This window comes from Myotis nattereri (assembly GCF_964212035.1).
Source record: "Myotis nattereri genome assembly, chromosome: 5".
NCBI lineage: Eukaryota > Metazoa > Chordata > Mammalia > Chiroptera > Vespertilionidae > Myotis > Myotis nattereri.
The window spans coordinates 50,775,634-50,799,125 of NC_138080.1; the positions used below are offsets into that span (position 1 = coordinate 50,775,634).

At 42.7% G+C, this 23,492-nt stretch overlaps 1 protein-coding gene and 1 pseudogene across 2 annotated transcripts; one reads left to right on the top strand and one right to left on the bottom strand.

Annotated features, from left to right (window-relative positions):
- Window positions 1-66: 66 nt before the first annotated feature.
- LOC308519839 (M-phase-specific PLK1-interacting protein-like) lies at window positions 67-3,185 on the top strand (annotated as a pseudogene). Its single transcript has one exon. The product of its transcript is annotated as an M-phase-specific PLK1-interacting protein-like (transcript).
- A 696-nt stretch (window positions 3,186-3,881) lies between these two features.
- TMEM192 (transmembrane protein 192) lies at window positions 3,882-22,450 on the bottom strand. The gene is made up of 6 exons (XM_081092127.1): window positions 22,276-22,450; window positions 15,977-16,123; window positions 12,179-12,443; window positions 7,899-8,033; window positions 6,191-6,293; window positions 3,882-5,594 (listed from the first exon to the last, which is right to left on the bottom strand). Exons 1-6 carry the CDS (start codon window positions 22,300-22,302, stop codon window positions 5,456-5,458), a joined length of 816 nt encoding a protein of 271 aa, XP_080948253.1. The 5' UTR covers window positions 22,303-22,450; the 3' UTR covers window positions 3,882-5,455.
- Window positions 22,451-23,492: the final 1,042 nt, after the last annotated feature.

A 23,492-nucleotide genomic window follows, 5' to 3' on the forward strand; every position in this document is an offset into this window, starting at 1 on the left:
TTGGATTCAAATTTGTCTTTGCTGTGACATATACTTTATCTTTTCTTAATCTTTATTGTTGAAAGTATTACATTTGTCCCCTTTTTTGGTTATTTTTTATAACACATATTTGTTTGTTTCTGTTGATCCACCCATAAGACCTCCCCAAAACACCCAGCCTTTATTTTTTAATATATTTTTATTGTTGATAGTATTACAGATATCTCCCATTTTCCTTTCCTTTACCCCCCATCTTCCAGCCCCCACCCACCTCCCAGGTCTTTACTACCCTATTGCCTGTGTCCATGTGAGAGGGTTAACTTGAAATGCAGGCAGGTAGGGCAGGGTCCAGTGGAAAACAAAGGCAGGTGAAACATAGGCAGGGGCAGACATGGCAGTTTGAGCAGCCGAACCACAGGAACCAACCAAGCAGAAACCATGAAATGTTTGTGGCCTCAAAGCAGGAGGCATGGGAAACCAAGGGAGGGCCTGCAGTAACCAAGACGTATGAACACACAGAAACAGAAAAAGTTCAGCATAGGAACAGAGAACGAACACATAGAAACAGGGAAAGTCAGGGCCGTTGCTGGGCAAAAACAATTGAGGGAATCAATCAGGTGACGACACAGGTAGACAGAGCAGGCTTGTAGCAAATATATACCCTGGGCTACAAGGCTTTAACGGGCAGCCCACTATTGGGCCCTCCTCCCCTTGCGGGGAGTCTGAACCTGCTTATAATGCATTTTCTACACTTTTGCTGAAATCTTCTGGTCTGCGGAGCTCATTCTTCGGTGTCTCGAGACACGACCCCTGGGAAAAACACCTTGGCTCACCATTCAGGTTATCACGTGTATAATACGTTTTATTACTGTTTGGGTCCCTTAGTGAGCCTTGTCCAAATGCTAAAAACACAATGATCCGCCCTGGCTGGTTTGGCTCAGAGGCTAGAGCGTCCTCCCGCAGACTGAAGGGTCCCAGGTTCGATTCTGGTCAGGGGCACATGCCCGGGTTGTGGGCTCAGTCCCCAGATGGGGGCGTGCAGGAGGCAGCTGATTGGTGGTTCTCTCATCATTGATGTTTCTATCTCTCTCTCCCTCCCCCGTCCTCTCTGAAATCAATAAAAATATATTTTTAAAAAAACACACACAATGATCCCAACCTGACCTAAGGGTGACCAATAACTGTGTGTGACAAAGCGCCAAGAGGTGCTAGTCTGAAGCTGCCTGTGGAATCCCTTCCAGGATGGCTCACTGAGGGCCGGTTTGTGTATAGCTGGGGAGTGGACAGATGAGAGCCTTGAGGCCCTGATATACCTCCTACTTCAATCCTTTGATCTTCCTTAATCTAACCATCTGCTTGCTTGCAGGCACTATTTTCTCAGATCTCGGGAATGCAGATCTCTCAAACCTGCATGAGTTTGCAGCAGTCAGTCAAAGGGGAATTCATGATTCTGTCCTTCCTGTTCTGACCCTGTGTTAGGGGAAGTGAGCCATCACGGAGTCAGGGGAAGCTGGGATGAGAAAGAAGTGACAAGGCAGTGGGAGCTGGCCTCGGCACTGGAGACAAACCTAACGGGATGTGCTTGTACAGGTGCTGGGATCAGAGGGAGCTGAACCTGCTAGAAAAGGGAGGGAAGGTGACAGGTGCAGACAGCCTGGCACTGGCAGAGCTGGAGCTGAGGGAAGGATTGTGGTCTTGAGTGGGAACAAGGCCTGTCGGGGAGGGTGATGATTAGATCCCTGTGGACAGAGGGCAAATGAGAGGAGGCTCCGGTAGATGCTGATGGACTTGGCGGCTAGAGGGGAGTTCTGGCGGCCAGAGGTAGCTTTGTCACGGGTAGGAGTGGTGACCACAAAACATGTGTTCTTTGACCATAGCGTTGTGAGTATGGACAGTCTGAGCTGGCTGTTAGGCATATTTTCCTCCGAAAGTCCTTTCTGACTTGTCAAAGGTCACCTGGCCATAAATGGGGAGTCAGGATCTCAGCCCAGGCAACTTGGGTCAGAGTCTTTTGAAATATTTGCTAATCCCATGAGATACTACAAAGAACAATGGCCCTTGTAGATCACTCTGATGTCGCTGGAGTTTTCAAAATGATCTGCTTTGATTTCATGATTGGTCATTTGTTTCTATGATTAATCCTCTTTACCCATTTTATTTACTTATTCATTTGCTTATTTGTTTGTTTAGTTATTTATGTTAATCCTCCCCTGAGGATATTTTTCCATTGATTTTTAGGGAAAGTGGAAGACAGAGAGAAATACTCATGTGAGAGAAACACATGGATTAGTTGCCTCCTGCAAGAACCCCAACCTAGGCTGGCCGGGAGGAGCCTGCAACCCAGGTAGGTGCCCTTGACCTGCTCTAGAGGATAGACTGATGCTCTATCCTCTGAGCCAAACCGGCTAGTGCTATAGAAGCTATTTAGATAGTTGGACAAACTAATAGCAACTTCCTGATTTTCAATCATACCAGATGGCTTCCTCAGCCAAAGAGAATGAAAATGTTCTACCATAATTGTAATCAATTATTTTCTTTTCATTTTTTACTGTTAATAGACTTGCAAACAGAATTGCATGGGTCTGTAACTCTACACCACCACCCATTTAAGAAAGAGATCATTCGGAACAGTTCCTGGACGCAGGAGTAACATCTTCCTCTCCAAATATGCACCAACAGAACTTTCCACCCCTGACTCCTCCTTACCCTAGCTGGGGTGTAGGAAGTTGGAGCAACGGGAGCAGCTACTGGGGTACCCCAGGCAGAGGCGGACCATGGCCGCCCTTGCCTAGGGACTGGTATGGGAGCCCACATCACATGCAGTTGTACAGGCCCAGGTGTAGGCCCTACGGGAGCAGCCACTCTCCAGGACAGGGCGTCAGCCTCCCGTGGGGCCGGGTTGGGTCTCAGTCCCCTGGCGGCTGCCCTGGTTCCTACTCCAGATCCCCCTCGGGGTCTCAGCAGCAATTAGGCTACTCCCCAGGGCAGCAGCAGGCCCACCCCCAGGCTTCTCCAAGGACACCTACACCTTTGGATCAGGGCGTGGTAGAGAAAAAAGAATGTCTAATGAGTTGGAAAGTTATTTCAGACCTTCAATGCTTGAAGACCCTTGGGCTGGCCAAGAACCAGTATCTGTAGTGGACATAAGGCAACAATACAGCAATACTCAAACATTCACAGGCAAACAAGGAAGATACCTTTGTTAACATTTCTGAAATTCACTGGAAGCTTCACGTGTCAAGATCATCTTGGACAAAACTTTCAGTTGTGTACTTAAATTGAACCTTGACATGGTGACTTTGATTGGATAATTAGTTGAGTCTGCTTGGTATTTTTCATCATATCAAACATAATTGATGTTTGGGAAGAAACATGGTAGGATAATTTGCAATATGTAGCTCTCTGAAAGTGCCTGCCACATTTTAGGAAATTTACAGTTTCCAAATATTTAACATTCTTGGTTATACAATGGACATTTGTCTTTTAATGTTTTTCCAATGTTTTAAAATGTTTTGTCTTCCTAGGCATATTGCGGTTTTGTCATATGCTAAAGGAATAGAAATATTAAAATAATGCTTTGTAATCAGAATTTGTAAGTAAATATTTTTCCTACTACTTTTCTTTTTGCATACTACTTTTGAAAGTAAAAAGAAAAACCTTTAGAGCTGTAATAAAAAAAAAAAAGAAGGAAAGGAAAGGAAAGGAAAGAAAAAAGAAATAGATAATTACCAGCACCTAAAAGCTTTTCTCATGTTCTTCCCAATCACTAGCCTGGCCCTCCTCCCCAAATGTTAGCACCATGCTGATGCCTAACACCTGTATTTCTCCTCCTTAGGACCTTGTCCCCACAAATCATTGACACTAGTGGGTGGGTCAGCAGTGACAATGACTTCAAAGAACAATTGTTTGTGTGTTTGTTTTATTTTATATTGAAACCTTCATCTCCAATTTTATTCATTCTGAGCATGACATGAAAATCAGTTTTTTGAGTTGGAGGGTCCTCAAGGAAATCTAACCTCGTCGAAATCCCATCTACTTTTCTGTACAGAGCTGGATGTATCCTGCAGCTGAGAAGCTAAAGGAAAAACATGTAAACATGATATATTATGGATTCAGCACGATAAAAAATAAACTGTTTAAGCCAAACAGTGCCAGCTCCCTTTTCTTAGGTTTTTCTCAAGATTAAAATGATTGAAGTAGGGTATTTTATTCTTCTTTGCCAGACTCTCTTAGAGATAAGAATGTTATGTAACTTTCCCCAGGTTTCCCAGATGGTAGGTGACTACGGATGGAAACTGACCCAGGACAGGTGATCTAGTCCCAAATCCATACACTTGCCACAGTCCCATGCAGCACCATTGTGGGTGACTTGGTTTAGCTGGATTGTGCTGATAGAGACACAAACCAGTGGTTGCTTCAAATGTGGCAGTGAGCAGGACCACAATGGTAGCCTTTTTTACATGCAGCAATCTTTTCTCATCTCCAGGAATGCATAGGCACTTTAGAACCATGCCTGCTTTCTGACCAAGAATTTCTGAACTTGGACTCAACTAGTCTGCGATCAGCTGGAGGTGAATTATCTAAGTTTAATATCAGTATAGAAGTTGATAGGGCATTTTATTTTTAAGTCTGATACAAGACTAAAAGAGGTGTCCTTTCTTTTTAGACAAAGCCACAGAAGACCCCTTTGCTATCACTGAACTTACTGATCCAGTGAAGGTATACTAGTATAGTCAATACTGAAATGCATGGCAACTTCCTGAAGAGGGCAAAAATAAAGAGAAAGTTTAAAGTGTTGCCAGTAGAAGGTGCTGTAGAGGTAACAGACAACAATGGTTAGTCTAACACTGATCCAAGTAATCTTCATATCTTATTTCTGGAGAATGGAAAACTGTAAGAGTTTGCATGGTAAATCACCTAGAGAGAATTTGATCCTACAGTGAAAAACGTCTTTATAAATGCTACAAGGGCCAAGCTGCCATCCAATACTACACAAGCATATAAACTATATGAGAAGGCTCCATTGGAGGAATCATTAACACAAGAAATGTCTTTCCTCATCAGTTTAAGAGTGGAAAGAACTTATTTGGCCAACTCCCTGTTTTAAATACATGAGCATGCCAGTCTCGCTCTATAAGTAGCCAAATTATCAATAGGATTCTCATGTCATGTGGAAGAAGTGTTGGCGCAGATGTTTAAGGTTTACCTTTGGTCCTAGGATAAACCAGGCAGTTAAATAATTTCAAAATGGGTAAAACAGACATTCTTGAGATATCAAGGCTTGACAAATCACCATCACATAATCCACAAGCTCTACATATTAAATAGCCACACAGGTGAGAACCAAATTCAGGTACTCTACAAGAGTGGTAAAATGTCACTCGGCAAAAGCTGCCATTTTCTATGACAGTTTGTCAGGTGGTCAGTCTTGTATTAGCTTGGATCACTCTGCAATTGCTGTCTTGACCTTGAACTCTCATATTCGATTGGAATGAGAGCCTAGGTCCGAGGAAGTGAAAGCCAACAACCGCTTACTCAACAGTGCATTGTGTCTCTTCAGGTATACTATTATGTCTCCTTGCTTTTCAATAATTTCTTCTAAACTTGAAATAGTCCTACAAAGAATCAAAATATTAATGGGTTACACATATTCACCAATACTCATTAGTCTCTTTGCAAATGGGTCCCAACCAGTTGAAAACTGGTGAAAATACAGCATATTGCATTTGTTACCTTTTCGTAGATATTGTAAGCCAGGGCAATATCCCAAAATGAGATTCTTTCATTTGACTGGGCTTTACCACAGCTGAAAGGAAGTAGCATCAAACCTAATTCTAGCTCTGGCCCATATTGCTCAGTGAATAGAGCTTCAGCCCACACAGCAAAGGGTTGTGTACCTAGGTTGCAGGTTCCATCCCTGGCCTGGGTCAGGGCACATGCGGAAGGCAACCAATCCATGGGTCTCTCTCACATTGATGTTCCTCTCCCTCTCCCTCTCCCTCCCTCCCTTCCACTCTCCCTAAAAATAAATGAAAAAATATCCTTGGGTGAGGATTAACAACAACAACAAACCACCCACAGACCTAATTCTAAAGGCACAAATGCACAGTAATAATCTCCAAGTAGAATGGTTTCTAGATTTTGGTGGGGTGGGGGGTGAGAGGGAGGAAATTATTTCTCTTGCAACTTTTATTCCCCACCCAAAGCTTACCTGAATCCTGTCTCTGACGTAATATTGCTAGGGTAAGCATGGACTTTTTCTTCTTCAAGTATATCAGGCTGTGGTTTGGCTTTATTAAATTTTCGAACCTTCACTAAAATAATAAAGTCATTATTGTCAGGTTATCTAATTATAAAAAATACTTCTATTTCCATTCTTTCAAATTACATGAATTGGCTATTTTCAAAAAAAGTCATATCATAAAAATGCTTCACAAAGAGAATCAATAGGTTCGTTGTTTTTTGTTTTTTTTATGTACTCAACCATTTGACAGTTTATCATGTGCCAAGCCTGTACTAAGCACGGGGAACACAGTGATCATTGCTATTATAGATAATAATAACCGGGATTATTTTTTTGTGGACTGAAAGCACAGAAGGCACAGGGGGACTATTTTACTGGAACTCATTCAGTTCTCAGAACCTCCCCCTTTGGTGGGTGCTTTTATTACTCCTTATTTTCTACAGTCAAGTAAAGTGCAGTCCAAGGAAGCTGGACAAGTGGCCAGGGCTCGAATCTGGGAAGCAGGGCTCCAAAGCCTCCACTGTGGACACTACCCTATAACAAGAGCTACCAGCCCAGAGAAAAATACAAATAAATCTACATTCCAGAACAGGATAAAAAAGGACCATAAAGCAGAGCTTGCAGCCCTGGAAAGCAGCCCCTTACTCAGTAGGAATGATGTGCAGGTGGGGGGAGGTTCGGAGAGGAGGAAACCCGAAAGAGTGGAGAAGGTGTTTTTTGGGGCAGGGGGAGAGGGGAGGGGAAGAGCCAGAACAAATTAGGATCCTGAGAAGGGGAGTGAGTGAGTGAGGATGTGTGTGAGAGAGTGTGTATTTTTTAATGAAGTATATACTAGTAAAAGTTACACTAAGGTGATTAGCTTTAACACAGAACAAGATAGCTTTAGGAACAAAAAAACAACAACAACAAGCTATTTAACAAGGTAATATTTCAGCATCCTAAATTTTCCATCTCCTGTCTTGAAGGAGGTGGTCAAGATTACACTTTTAGTAGAGTAGGGGCTTGGATGCTGCTAGCCCACCCAGAAAAACTCACTGCCTATCAGCTTGAACTAAAAATATTTTTTACAAATAACTCAATGAGCACTAGCACAGGGTTTAAATATCTGGCAAACATTTTTCAGGGGGATTATGCAGGAGGGCTAAGTTAAGTGCTCTATTGTGTGTGTTTCACTGTCACACATTCAAGGCAATGCCATATAGGGTGAGACAGAAAGCCTACCAAGGTCATCAATCAACTGAGAGCTTTAAAAGAGAAGAGACAGAGGTTCTTAAATGATTTATCCCAAAGCAACGTTGGCCTTAATGCAATTTTGCATGCATTATTTGTGTACTTATTTTGTGGTTAGTTACTTTTTATTGTAAATGCGAGATTTACATGTCAACTGCCTTTGAGGAATCAAACATGGGTGGTCTTTGGGGAATTTTTTGTTTTATACTGGAAAGGCTTCACTTTAATTGACAGAAACTTGTGGATGACACACAACTAGAAACGAGGCTCACTGGTTTCTTCCTATGGATTTGAAATGAGAGAAGTCTGAATGTCAGCAGTGAGAGATAGGGATGTTCAACAGGTTCTCAGCTACATAGAAAAGCTTTGAGAACAGCTTCCTTGTTCTCAAATGAGCGGGGCTGCAAGCGGGTCTTTGTAAGAACGGCCTAGTTGTAGTTCTCACCTGTGTAGAGGAGCAGACACGTCAGGGAACAGATCAGTTCCAGGGCCAGGATGGCCAGAATGAGGTCAAGATACAACCTGCTGGGCTCTGGGAAGGAATGCTGTATGCACAGTGTGAGGAGGAGAGCTGTGCTGCCTGGAGGAGGAAATAACCAGAGTCAGCCAGAGCCCAGGTGACACCCCAGGCCATGCACACACCCAGGCCCCATTTAAACAGAGAAGTGAAGGAAGTTGGAGGATAAAAACCAAAAATCTGCTCATCTTTTGAGGGAGGAATAAAGGAAAACAAAACATCAAAGAGTTAATGATGTCTCCTAATACAAATAATATGAAATGGAACTTACTTAAAAACTAAGAAATGGTTTTTTGCTTCATAGAATTATTAACAATGACATTCCTTTGGGTCATCCTTTGTGCATTGTGGTTTTTAGAAATGTGCATTATCCCAGTTCTTCCGGATTCATGGGTATTTGAGGAACCTAGTATTCATTCTGGTCACCACCTACACTCATGGCAGACCTGCACTGCCTTCAGCAGCACTACAATGCTCCAGACACTTGGATGGAAACCCGGACATACTGCTAACCCTGGAGAAATGCCTGACTCCTTCTGTTCCTTGACTTTCCCATCTGAAAAATGGGGACAACTATCTTTCTCAGTGATATTGATTTGTTTCATTTTTAAAAATATTTTTATTATTATTGATTTTAGAGAGGAAGGGAGAGGGAGAGAAGGATAGAAACATCAATGATGAAAGAAAATGGTTGAGCGGCTGCCTCCTGCACACCCCACACTGGGGATCAAGCCGGAAACCTGGAAATCGAACTGTGACCTTCTAGTTCAGTGATGGCGAACCTATGACACTGGTTCGCGTGTCAGAGGTGACATGCGAACTCATTTTTTTGATTGATTTTTCTTTGTTAAATGGCATTTAAATATATAAAATAAATATCAAAAATATACATCTTTGTTTTACTATGGTTGCAAATATCAAAAAATTTCTATATGTGACACGGCACCAGAGTTAAGTTAGGATTTTTCAAAATGCTGACACGCCGAGCTCAAAAGGTTCGCCATCACTGTTCTAGTTCATAGGTCAATGCTCAACCACTGAGCCACGATGGCCTGGCTGTCTTTTTTTTCATTTTTAAAAATTTATTTTGATATATTTCTTTTGTATTAGTTTTTTTAAAATAAATTTTTATGGATTTCAGAGAGGAAGGGAGAAGGAGAGAGATAGAAACATCAGTGATGAGAGAGAATCATTGATTGGCTGCCTGATGCATGCCCTTCATGAAAAATAGAGCCTGCAACCCAGGCATGTGCCCTGACCAGGAATTCAACTGTGACCTCTTGGTTCATAGGTTGACACTCAATCCCTGATCCACCCAGCTAGGCTCTATTAGTTCTTTTAATGAACGAAAGCCATTAATTTACTCTGACCCTGGACTCCTCCGATTTAAATTGGGGAAATAATACTTGTCATACAAACCCTGAGTTTAAAATGTATTTTAAAATGTTTTTATTTATTTTTAGAGAGAGAAAGTGAGAGGGATAGAGAGATAGAAACATTGATGAGAGAGAAACATTGACCAGCTGCCTCCTGCATACCCACTACTGGGGATCGAACCAGCAACCCAGGCATATGGCCTGATCAGGAATCAAACCAGTGACCTCTTGGTTCATGGGCTGATGCTCGACCACTGAGCCACACAGGCTGAACATTAAAATGTATTTGGATCTAAGGAACGAGGACAGATAAATTAGATAAATATTTTCAACTTATTTAGAAGAAAAGCCCCTTCTCCCATTTCCATAAGATAAATGCACTTTCCTCTCTAGAGAATAACAAAAAGCATCAGGATAAAGCTAATCAATACCCAGCAATACTCAGCGGCAGATGGGTGGGTGGTAAGAGATCAACCAAAGAAATTGTATGCATATATGCATAAACCATAGATACAGATAATAGGGTGGTGAAGGCCTGGGGTTGCGGGGGAGGGTGGGCTTAAAGGGGTCAATAGGGGAAAATAGGGGACATATGTAATACTTTCAACAATAAAGATTTAAAAAAAAAAATATATCCAGCAATACTATCACATCTGATTTTAAAAATGGTTATACTCTTCTGATTAGCTGGAGCTTCTGTATCTTCTATGACTTACCTCTTTTTCTTCAAATAAGAAAAAGATACTTAAAGAAAAATAGAAACAAGGTGAATACCTGCCCCAATCTCTTTGATATTCTGGATCCTTATATGAGCAACATACAAGTGATGCCATCTGTGATTAAACTAAGGGTCCAATTATTTAGAAAGAGATTATGATTAAGGGTCACATTTTTAACAATTTGAAAGTCATTTTGGTGGACTCAAAATGACTATTTCCAGAAAATCACTTACGATGGAACATTATTTTGGTTATAGAGCATATAAAGTCTTTCAGTAATTAAAAAATAGGTTTTTGCCCAGGCCGGTATGGGTCAGTTGGTTGAGCATAGTCCCATGCATCGGAAGTGGCAGGTTTGATTCCCAGGAGGGTACATGCCCGGGTTTTGGGTTCAGTCCCCTGTTGGGGTGCCTTCAAGAGGCAACAGATGGATATCTCTCTCTTTCTCCCTCCCTCTCTAAAATCAATAAAAACATTTAAAAAAAGTTTTCTGTCCACCCCTTCAACCAAAAGGTGATAGTGACACCTTCTGGCCAGGAGAGAACACTACACATCAAAAGTTGAACATAAAATCAAGTTCTTCCTTAGGGAGCAAGCAGTAAATGCCGTCCCCTCCTGGATGAGCACAGTTCAGCCACCTCTATAAAATGCTGCTTTCTCTGCTAGCATGGCCCTCCATCTTCACTAAAAATGTCACCGAGTGGATGAACTTGCAGTTTGCAGTTTGCCCTTCAGTAAATGCACTAGCACAGAATAAAAATAAAAATTAAATTCTGTAATGCTGTTTTTCTGCAAAAAGTATTCATTTCTAATCCAGCTTAAAGATTTATTCCGGACTCACAATCAAAGAGGGTATTTTAAAATGACAGAAGCTTTATAATAACATTAAGGCAAAACTAATTACCTAAAGAAACTCAGCTTAATTCCATAAAACCTTTGAAATGTCCACAACAGTAAAGAGAAGCAGGCACTCATGCATTCTAAATGCTGATCTTGCCTTCATAATTTGCTTTTCTTTCTTTGTTTTTGGATAATGCATCTTATTACATAACAGTTTCTCTCACTGCAAGGAAAGTACCGAGTTTTATTTAAAATAAAACAATTCCCTCTTCTTATCTTCCAGGTATCAAATAGCAGCAGCATTTCTGTCTCCTTGAGATGAATAAGGAGACAGAAATACACGGGCACAGGAATACGTGGATTCCATGTTCATAATGAAGGAGAGCAGAAAATGCCACCTGAAAATATAACTCTTTGGCATAAGGATTACTTTAAGCTGATTATTTTTAAGGAACAGCAGACACCGGGGGAAAAAAGCTCTGAAAACGGAGAAGTTATCCATTTGTAAGACTGTCTCCTTCTCTGTACCAGGAAGAGAAGGATGACTCTAAATCTCAAGAAATTCTTATCAATGGAGAAGGCATCTACTTAAATCTGCTTAACAACTTTATTCTTGTTTACTTTGCTTTTCCTGGTAACCGCCCATAACTGCCTCCCACCCCAGCATCTTCTTTTGTCTTTAGCTGGAGATGGTATTTAAGTAGTGGCTTGGGCCATTTTGGGGTGTTACAGTATCCTGGGTATCTGTATACAGGAGGCATACATGTTATTAAACTTGTCTGTTTTTCTCATGTTAATCTGTCTTTTACTACAGTGGGGGTCTCAGCCAAATACCTGGAAGGTAGAGGAAAAATGATATTCCCTCCCTTATAATAACCAACACAAATTTCAGAGGAAAATGAAGCTTATATATATTATAAGAAAAGCTTCAACATTTAGGTGCTCCAAAATTTAGTGGCCACAACACATATCAGCCCCACAAAAATGAGAATCTACAGTAAGTCCTGACTTAACTTTGTGAATAGGTTTCTGTGACATTAAGTGGAACAGCGTATAAAGAAACCAATCTGACCATAGGCTACTGATATAAATAAGTGTTAAGTTCCTATGGCATCCCATCAACATTTTAACAAAATGACGCTGCATGAAATGACATTATTCAAGGACCTGCTGTATTTGATTATAAAATCAAGTTTTCAGATTTTCTTTTTGCTGTAATTTTTCTACTCAACGAAGCCACAGACAAGCTGAGAGAGACAATTGACTTACTTACCAGTGGAGTGTATCATTAATGCAAGTCTTTTAAGATGCCTTGTTGATCGGTAGATCATGTGATAGCCTCGGTTTCTTACTTTGCTGTGGTGATGCTGAATGTAGCGCTCAAGAAGGAAATGCAGGATCCACAAAATAACTTTTCCCAGGATTATGACCGTCTGAACTTTCAGTGGGCTGGTGTAGTTTCCTGGGCACTCGTCCTCGTTGGGATCAGGGTAAGAACAAAGCACACCTGTCACAAATGCTAAAATAACAAACACAACCTGGTGGAGAGGAAGCAGTAGGCTTAATATTCAGTATTTCAGAAACATTATCACCGCCCCACCACATACTCTTTATGCTTATTACTTTTTTGTTTTTAAGTTTCATTTAATTTGATTTTTCCATCACCTTTTAGCCCCTCTCTGCTCCTCCACCGCTGCAATTACTGCGCTGTTGTCCATGTCCAGGATTTCTCTCTCCTTTTTTTCTTTTTTGCTCAAACCCTTCACCTCCTCTAAGCTTATGATTTCTGATATCCAATTTTTATAAATAAGTTTAAAAAAACACTGTATTTTTACAAACTTTAAAAAATATATATATTTTTTATAGATTTCAGAAAGGAGGGGAGAGGGAGAGATAGAAACATCAAGAATGAGAGAGAATCATCAATCAGCTGCCTACTGCACGCTGCCACTGGGGATCAAGTCCGAAACCCAAGCATGCACACCTGACAGAATCAAACAGAGGACCCTTCAGTCCCTCAGGCCTACGCTTTTTTAAAAAATATATATTTTTATTGATTTCAGAGAGGGAGAGACATCAATGATGAGAGAGAATCATTGATCAGCTGCCTTCTGCACGTCCCACACTGGGAACCAAGCGTGCAACCCAGGCATGTGCCCTGACCGAGAATTGAACCGTGACCTCCTGGTTCATAGGTAGATGCTCAACCACTGAGCCAGGCCAGCTGGGCCCACAGGCCTACACTTTATCCATTGAGCCAAACCAGCTAGGGCTTTACAAACTTTTTTTTTTTTTTTAAGTATATTTTATTGATTTTTTACAGAGAGAAAGGGAGAGAGATAGAGAGTTAGAAACATCGATGAGAGAGAAACATCGATCAGCTGCCTCCCACACATCTCCTACAGGGGATATCCCCGCAACCCAGGTACATGCCCTTGACCGGAATCGAACCTGGGACCCTTCAGTCCGCAGGCCGACGCTCTATCCACTGAGCCAAACCGGTTTCGGCTTTACAAACTTTTAAAACAAAATTTAAAGAAAAATTTGGAGATAACTTAGAAAACAAAATCACAAATAAGAAAACAAAATCACTTTAAATCTGATCATAACAGAAATGGACACTTAATGTTAACGACAGTTTCCTGCCCACTTCTCTTTCACTGAAAAGAGTAAAAAAAAAAAAAAAGTTAATTGAGTGCCTTAAAGGTAAAAGAAAAATCATGATTTTAAAAATTTATTTCTATGGGTCTTATTTGCCTAAAATTCATGAGTCTGCTCATCTGGAGACTTTAGAGGAGAACCGTGTCCATGTCTCTCTCAGCTTCTAGGGACCCCTGCATTCTGTCACTCATGTCTTCTTCCTCCATCTTCAGAGCCAGCAGGGTGACATCTTCAAATCTCTTTTCTGACCTCTATTTCCATGGTCACTTCTCTTTTTCTGACTCTGACCCTCCTGTCTCCCTCTCTTAAGGACTCATGATTACATTGGGCCCACTGTACAATCCAGAATAATCTCCCCATCTCAGATCCTGACTTAAGCACATCCACAGAACCCCTTCTGCCATTCAGGTAACACATTCACAATTTCCAGGGAGTAGGAGGGGAAAAAATAAATAAATACAATAAAATAAATTTGTTTCCAGTTTCAGTGTTAAGAGAACAATAAAAACTATACAATTAGATGACAAAAAGGTAAAAGATTGGTGCCAAAATACAAGCAAACAGACATACTCATATATTGCTGGCTGGTCAGAATTGCTATTGAAAAATCACTTGGAAATATCTTGACCCAGAAATCCTACGTCAAGGACTCTATCCCTCAGGAGGACAAGCACCAGTACCTAGTATACATGGATATGAATATTCACTGCAATATTCTCCAAATCTGCAAAACTTGAAAATTGATTATGTGTCCATCCACAATAGAATTCTTGAAAAGATGAAGGTACACTCACCCATGTAGTAGAATATTACTCAGCCATGAAAGAATTAACGGAATCCCTGTGCATCAGTTTGGATGAATGTCTATACGTCAGACTAAAAGAAGTAAGATGCAGAGCAGTAGTTCCAAGTGTGATTTCCAGGCCAGTGGCATCAAGATTACCAGGGGCCGTTTACTAATGCAAATTCTCAGGCCCCACCTCTTACCCGCTGACTCAAAATATCTGGGGGCGATTCAACAAGCCTGCCAGGAAGTCTGATCCACCCTGAAGTTTGGGAAACTCTGCCACAGAGTAATTACTACAGTATTAAATCTCTTAAAGAAACTGGATAATACTGGAAACATGCCCACAATAAATTCTTTGAAGTAGAGATATGAGTGAAAAATATGCACATTTTATTTTTGTTTTAAATATATTTTTATTGATTTCAGAGAGGAAGGGAGAGGGAGAGAGAGACAGAAACATCAATGATAAGAGAGAATCACTGATAGGCTGCCTCCTGCATGCCCCCTACTGGGGACTGAGCCCATAATCAGGCATATGCCCTTGACCTGAATCGAACACAGGACCTTCAGTCCGCAGGCCAACGCTCTATCCACTGAGCTAAACCAACTAGGGCTAGTATGCACATTTTAAATGTTAATAAATATAACCAATTTAATATATTTTTTATTGATTTCAGAGAGAGGAAGGAAGAGGGAGAGAAACATCAATAATGAGAGAGAATCATCGATTGGCTGCCTCCTGCACACCCTCCACTGGGGATCCAGCCTAGAACCCAGGCATGTGCCCTGACCAGGAATCAAACCCTGATCTCCTGGTTCATGGGTTGAAGCTCAATCACTGAGAAACACCGGATGAGCTTATGTATTTTTTAAAAACGTCACCTCTATGCTATCTCAAAGACATCCTTCCTTTTTATAGCTGCATAGTATTCCATTGTGTAAATGTACCACATCTTTTTTTAAAAAATATATTTTTATTGATTTCAGAGAGGAAGGGAGAGGGAGAGAGAGAGAGAAACATTGATGATGAGAGAGAATCATTGATCTGCTGCCTCCTGCACGTCCCCCATTGGGGATCAAGCCTGCAACCTGGGCATGTGCTCTTGACTGCAGTCAAACCTAGGACCCTTCAGTCTGCAGGCTGACACTACTATCTATTATAGAGCCAAACCAATTAGGGCTGTACCACATGTTTTTAATCCACTAATCTATTGATGGACACTTGGGCTGTTTCAGATCTTAAAAAAAAGGATCTTTTACCCTTTGAGACAGCATGGCGGGACCTGGAGAATATTATGCTAAGCAAAATAAACCAGTTAGAGAAACATAAGTATCACATGATCTCACTTATGGAATCTAATGCATAAAAGAAGCTGACAAAATAGATCCAGAGACACTGAAGCATGCAACAGAATGAAAAATTTCAGGGGGTTTGGGGGGTGGTAGGAAGAGACTAACCAAAGAACTTATATGCATATACATATAAACCAATGGACACAGACAATAGTGCGGTGAAGGCATGGGGAGAAATAAGGGGACATCTGTAATACTTTCAACAATAAAGATAAAAAAAAAAAAAAGAACATCACCTCTAGATGGATCACTTTCTCGCGGCAAACTTACATGTATTAACAGGAGAAGGTTTGCTATAATGACCGTAGGAAGAGGATGGAATCTGGGTCTAAAATGAGCATGTAAGGAATAATGTGAAAGATGCTGGGTGTCCAGAAGGGGGTCATCTTCAACACTTTGGGATGGATCCAAGGAACCCTGGGGTGCAGGAAAAAGGAAGCAAGCTATAATTGCCACTTTATGAATTATGTTTCTAAGACAAATTTACTGAATTTATAAAGCTTTAAAAAGCAGTATACAAGTTAGAGGCAAAAATAATACTCCCTACCTAAAGCCAATTTTGAAAATACACATAAGCCTCTAGATAACTTCTGCATACAAACTGGTGAAAACAACAATCATTAAAACAGGTAGAGGACATCTTAATTCATTCATCTTCAAACAAGGTAATACATAATGAGGCTAAAGCAAATAATTTTCTTCAAGCCCTCAATACTTAGATATTGATTTACTTAACATTATTGGTATTATTGATGAAATAATTACATATGGTTGCCATTCTTCAACTATGTCTCTGTGCTCCATAAAATTCTGGAAAACTGGTGAAGGCTTTATTCAGAGGCCTTAAAACAAACTTTCAGTTATGATAGAAATATTTTAGAGCACTAATAGAAACAGAGCACCCGGACAGACCTTCCAAGGAGACTTTAGTTTGTAGATGTCAGATTCTCAATGAGAACAACCACTTGCAATGTCACTGAAGTAGTTGGGAAAAGTTCAACTGCTACTTCAAAATCTACTTAATCATGTTTAACAGTATTGTCTTGACAGAACAGCATACTGTCCAGTCTCTGGTGCATACAATAATCTCTCAATGTCAGATTCTTAGCCAGTGTGGTCAGATTCTATGAACCAGGAGGTCACAGTTCGATTTCCCATCAGGATACATGCCTAGGTTGCAGGCTCAATCCCCAGTGGGGGGCATGTAGGAGGCAGCTGATTGCTTACTCTTTCTCATTATTGATGTTTCCATCTCTCCCTCTCCTTTCTTCTCTGAAATCAATAAAAATTTATTTTAAAAAAAGATTCTTAGGGAAAACTGTTATATAAACTTAAGATACAGTCAAAAGGAGATTACATTTTCATTGGGGAGGCCAGGGGTAAAGGCATGCAGGACTAAACAACATACAATAGAATATAGTGCACAGGATACTATAGGGGAGTAATAAGTTAGCAAATGAATAGCACAGGTAATGCACCAAATTTAGGTTACCTAGGTATCCTAGAATGAAAGGGAAATGATGCCTTAATTTGCAAAAGGGAAGCCAGAGACTAGGATTAGGAGACAGAAGATAAGGGCTTTCTACTTTGGAAGGGGTAGAGGGTGGTATGTTGGTCACTAGGATTAATTATATAGATAATTCAGTAATGTGGGGCTTTGATTTCCAATCTCAGGCATTCAATGCTGCTCCACAGTTTTTAAAATCCTCACCCAAGGATATGTTTCCACTGATTTTAGAGAGGGAAAGAGAGAGAGAAAAACATCAATGTAAGAAACACATGGCTGCCTCCCAAACTTGCCAGGACCACTGGGAATCAAACCCACAATCTCAGTATGTGCCCTGGCTGAGAATTGAACCCACAACCTTTTGGTGTATGAGACCACACTCCAACCAACTGGGCCACCCAGCCAGGCCACTGGTCTGCAATTTTTAACATTCAATGCCTAGACAGTTTCCTGTTTAGTTTGCCAAAAACTCATGGTGCAATTCTGATTACTTCTTTTCTCTTCAAGACTCCTTTGCCTCTGGCTCTTTCTCGGTCAGCAGATGTTGTAGTTTCCACAGCTCTTTCCTTAGCTAATGTCCATGCAGCCTTCCAGGCTCAGGTGGGGCAATTCCCATGGGTAGCCTTCCCGGGCAGCCAAGCATCTGGATCATGCCACCCGCCCAGTCTTCCCAAGCATTTGGTGCTGACCTCCTCCCGCATACTATCCTGTGATGGCCTCTTACTTATGTCTTCCCCAATAGACTCTCTGAGACCCACTGTCTCCCCACTTCCTATGTCTCTGTAATGCCAGTACCCATGGCCAGCACTCAGCGAACATGTGATGAATGAATGAACGTTCCAAACCTGTCCTTGCAGTGTTCCCTCACCCAGTGATGGTATCATCATAATCAGGAGAGATTATCAAGAGCTGTAGGGACAACCAGCAGTAAGTGCTGTGGTGAAGGGCAGGCTCCTAAGACAAACTGCCTGGGTTCAAATCTAAGTTCTACTGCTTCCCAGCTATGGACAAGCTACTTCATCCCTCTGTGCCTCAGTTCCCTCACCTTTAAAAGGAGAATAGTTATAGCACCTGCTTCATAGCTTTGTTGGGAAGATTAAATAAGTAAGTACACATAAAAGTCCTTAGAACACTGCTAGGTACAGAGTAAGCAATCAATAAATATTAGCTACTATTATCTCTAATTCTTGCTTTTTCTTTGATAATATTCATTACCATGTAATATTCATTACCATATAATAGTCTTTATACTGTATAACATGCATTGCCATATAATACAATATTCATTACCATTTTAACTCCCAAATCTGTTCTTTCCTCTCTATTCTATCTCAGTCAAGGCTCTCATCATTTTTCATGGCCTATGCTAATACCTTCCAATCTGCAGATCTTAGCAATTCTCTCACTGCAGTCAGAGTTCTTCCAAAACAACCATTCACATTTCTCTCTCCCAAACCTTGGGTACCTCCCCATTATCCGCATGACAAAGTCCAAACACTTAGTCTGGTTATGTGCTTTACAATCCATTCCCAAGTTACTTTCCAGGATTTGCCTCTCACCACCTTTCTCCCTCCCTCTTGATGCCAACTGCTGTGCCTCCAAGTAGTCTTCCTCACCTTTCAAATACTACCTGTCCCAGCAAAAATGCTGTCTTCTCTAATGCCTCAACACTGTTCCTACTGCCCTTTTCACCTGATATTATAGTTTCCATCTCTACAAGTTTGACTTGGATCTATTTTATATCTTCCATGTGTCTTTAAAACCTTTGCAACACATAGAAAACAGTTATAATTTTTAATGTCTCTGTTATTTCTAGCATGAGAATGTCATTTCTGGATCAGTTTCAATGGCTCTTTTATAGCTTACTAGAGGCCTAGTGCACAAATTCATGCACAGGTGGGGTCTGCTGGCCCGGCCCCAATCAGGCCTGTCGGGAGGAGGAGACAGTGGGAGGTTGGCTGGCTGGCCCACCCTAATTGGCCTATCAGGGCTAGGCCAGCTGGGGGGAGGGGCTGAGGGCAATTGGCCAGCGGGCTCTGCCCCTGGTTCGGGTGGGGGGGCAGAGCTGGCTGGGAGGAGAGACCGTGGGCCGATCGGGTTGGTGGGGGCTGATTATGGGTGGGGCCAGCTGTGGGGAGGGGCTGTGGGTGGTTGGCCGGCCAGGGGGAGGGGCTGCAGGAGGTTGGCTGGCTGGCTGGCCCCACCCCCTGATCTGGCTACAGTGGGCGTCATAGCAACCGGTCATTTCGGTCATTATGGCATTCCAGTCACTGGTTTTTTATATATATAGACTAGAGGCCCAGTGCGCGAAATTGCGCAACACCCAGACGCCCCTGCACTGGCGGGACTCAGACTCCACCGTGCCGCCGGGGGACCCCAGACTCTGTGCTCAAGAAGCTTGCCTCAGCTGGTTGCCCTGCCCATTGCCACTTGTAGCTCACGCCCTGACCTCTGCCACTCATAGCCCTCTGCTGCTCGTAGCTCTCTGCTGCTAGTAGCTTGCGCCCCACCCCGCCCCGCCTCCATGAGCAGCTCACAAGCCAGGGGAGGGACCAGTCATTAGGTTGTTCCAGCGTTCAGGCCACTGGCCTTTTATAATATAGATGATACTAAGCACAAGACATCAAAGTTGTTGGAATAGGTGTGCTTCATAGGGGCAGAACTCTGTATTGTATTACGTTCTTTGTAACTATAGCACCGGATATATAGCAGGGGCTTACTGTGTGTGTGGAATGGATAAACTATAGCCCAACTTCTTGAACAGATGGGGCCTGGGAGCTTAAACTAAAGCCAGCACTGAGACCTTAACTGTAAAACAAGAATCTACAGTAAGACCTCACCTAACATCGTCAATAGGTTTTGTAACTTTAAGTAAAACGCAGTATAATGAAACCAATTTTACCATAGGCTAATTGATAGCAACCAGAGTTAAATTCCTAAGACGTCTCATCAATGTTAGTTGAGGAACTATTGTACTTTATTTGTCTTCCGTTTCATGTTCCTTCTCCTCTAGCCTGAATGGGCTTTATGGAATGCCCACAAATACACTCTTTTATCTTTTCAGAATCCAATTCATCTTTCAAGATCCAAACCCAACAAAACTCATGTTCTCTATAAAACTTGTCAAGACAAGTGTTTTCTTTCTACTTTAAAACTCCTATGAAACATAGTACCCTTAATATTTAGTTGGAATATTTCTTATGCTGCCTTGTATTATGTTCCCTGACTACATTGAAGGGGTTGGGGCCGAAGTACAGTTTCTTCTCTCTGTCTCCCATTTAATGTACAATAAATACATAATGTCTATGTCAAATGACACTGTCCAATGATTCCGACAGAAAATATAGTAAATCCATACAAATAGCACCCCATCATTCTCTAATTCACATCTGCAAGTGAAAGATGGAGGGAAGATGCCTCCTGAATACAAGTTAATTTCTTCACTTTCATTATTGATAACTACATTCCTACCTGTAGAAGATATCTCTTGTTTTTGCCCACACCAATATGGGTCCTTCCAGAGGCCTGGGTCTTCATCTACCCTATTTCAGAGAAATCCCAATTTTCCTTAAGTTAGCCAGAGTGGTTCTCACTGCTTGCAATCAATTAACCTTAACAATGACTCTTTTAAGTCATTGAAGTGTCTGGGCCTATACATGGCAGATAATTTTTAGCTTTTTACTGAATGGTAGAATTCATATCCACAAAAATACGAAAGCAGGCAACTTGCTCAGACTGAAAGTGACCTAGCTATGTAATTGTTGGTGAAACAGATTTCTGAGACTGTACTCATTCTGAAGCAAAAAGCTACACAGATCCAAGAACCCTGGCGTAGCTTAGCATCAGCCAAGAAGCATTTACTGCGTGCATTTTTCTAAGCCTCTCATTGTACTTAGATATTCATTTCATTTCCATACATTGTCAGTTCATGCGTCCCACCTTTAAAAATTTAGAAGAAAATCAATTTTTCTTTAAATATATGTGTCTCAAATCTACTTGCAGGTTTTACAGTTAGTGTTCCATGATCTCCGCTGGGGGAAAAGGAGGAATTTTTAGTCTTATTAGAAACTGTTTGGTCATTATTTAGTCAAGATAATACAACTATGGCCGCTATTTACCGAAGAGTCTTACCTCTTGTAGGGCTGGAACTGTGTTTCATATGTCTTGCCTGATGGACCTCATGCAGTGATAGGACTGCAGTAATATTTCTATTAATTTGTTCATCCAAATGAATGCTTTAATGTAAACTGCCAACTTTGCATTTTTGATAATGCAAAGTTCTTATTTTGTGCCCATAGGGTAACTCAGTTAATTCTGAGCATAAATATGTTTCTCCTAAAAATGTTTTAATATACTTAAGGAAATATTCTTTGCAATTATGCTATCACTCCGTACACTATATAATAGGGCACTGTTTGGGGTTTTTTAGTAATATGGTTTGTATCCATCTGAAAAACAGACTCATTCCTTTCATTCCTACCAAGCCTCCCTAAATTCAAAACAGCCCATTGTTTTTCTCCAAAGTCGGTTTCCTGGTGACGATGGCCACAGGTCTGCCCGTGGGACGCTGGCTGCTCGCCTGCCCTTTGCAGCTGCGCCAGGCCCACACCACAGCCCTTCAGAGCCAAGGCAGGGGACCCGCAGGGAGCGGAGATTCGCCCCAATGGCCCCCGCGGAAGAGAGCGGAGCCCAGCGGCCGGGCGCCCAGACGCGCAAGGAGCCAGGGCGGTCAGGCCAGGCGCGCGCAGGGGAAGCTCTCAGTTCCGGGATCGCAGACGCGCCAGCACGTGGGCTGGGCACCCGCCTGGGACCCGGCACGAGCGCAGCCACCACCCGGCGGAGACCGGGAAAACAAGGCCCAGCCGGCCTGTCGCCGACCCCACCCCACCTTGATGCCTCCTCTGACAACCCCGCGCCCCAGGCCTGCCCCGCGCAGGAAGCACCGCCTCCCGCCGCGGACGCCAGGGGTGAGGGTGGCTTCCCCGCGCAGTCTCCGCCCAGCGCGCCCAGTACAGGAAGAAGGGGATTCCGGGCCAGCCGCCCGCCACTTGCGTGCACTCACATCTTCCAGCCTGCCCCCCGCAGCCATTTCCCGACGCTTGAGGCCGAAGCCCGGGCCAGCCCGGCCTCTCCACCTGTTCCCCGGCGCCGTGGGCCCGGGAAATTGCCACCTTCAGGGATCTGCCCGCCCCCACTCCAGACACACCCGCTTAGGCGCCTGCCCCGCCTCGGGTCTCCCGTGGCCCCGCCTCCTCACTTCCGATTGGTCGAGGCAGGGGGAGGGGCGTGCTCCGCCCCGAAGACCGGACCCGTGGGCCGCAGCTGCCGCGTGACCTTGGTTCCTCGGGATTCCCCCGTCTGCTCAGGTCCGCTATTGGCCAGAGACCTGGGCATGAAAGGACGCATTACAAGACCAAGAATTTAAATATTTTCGGCGGACCCGTACTTCTTTTTAAAACGTTTACTCTTTTCATTCTTAGTTTTTGTTTGCAGGCAGAGCTCCATGAATAATTAGAACAAGTAGTAGGATTTTAGAGTTCCTATTTTTTTTAATTTTTAAATATATTTTTATTGATTTCAGAGAGGAAGAGAGAGGGAGAGATTAGAAACATCAACGATAAGAGAGAATCATGGGTCGGCTGCCTCCTGCATGGCCCCCGCTGGGGATCCAGCCCGCAACCCAGGCATGTGCCCCTGATGAAATTCGAACCTGGGACCCTGCAATCCGCAGGCCGGCGCTCTATCCACTGAGCCAAACCAGCTGGGCTGAGAGCTTATTATTATTTATGTTGCCGGGAAGGGAAACTGAGGTTGCGCAGCAACAATTCAAGGGGCTGGGTCTCGAACCCGAGACGCCGAGTTCAGACTCCAGGGAACTACGGAAAGGCTGGGAGCGGCGGGAGCGGCGGATGCGAAGGGCGGGGGCGCGCGCACGGAAAGCCGCCTCTGCCCACAGCCAAGATCTAGAGTTCCTATTTTTAGCTTAAAACCGGTAGAGGGGGCACGAAGAGAATAAAGATTCTAATCCCTGTGACTTATTCACAGATCGCACCCATGGGCATGAGTAAAGAAGCCCGATGAGTGGCCCGTCTCACAGGCTTTGCTCATCAGTAGCTCCCGCTTCTGGCTCCGGTTCGGCTCCGAATGCGCAGACTTCGCCCTGTGTCAGGAGACGCTCTTTGGAGTCTGGGTCTTTCCTTGTATAACATTTCTAGGAGTAAAAAGTTTTACCCTTTTTCAACTTGAGCTGTATATTTTTTTAAAATAAGTATTCCCCAG

What these genes read in the sequence shown, in the direction of transcription:
- TMEM192 (XM_081092127.1), bottom strand. Translation starts at nt 22,302, where the DNA reads ATGGCTGCGGGGGGCAGGCTGGAAGAT. An exon ending in ACCTTCTCCTGTTAATACAT is followed by an intron (nt 12,444 to 15,976) that starts GTAAGTTTGCCG and finishes CCTCTCCACCAG; the next exon opens with GTTGTGTTTGTTATTTTAGC. An exon ending in ACGTCAGAGACAGGATTCAG is followed by an intron (nt 5,595 to 6,190) that starts GTAAGCTTTGGG and finishes GATTCTTTGTAG; the next exon opens with GACTATTTCAAGTTTAGAAG.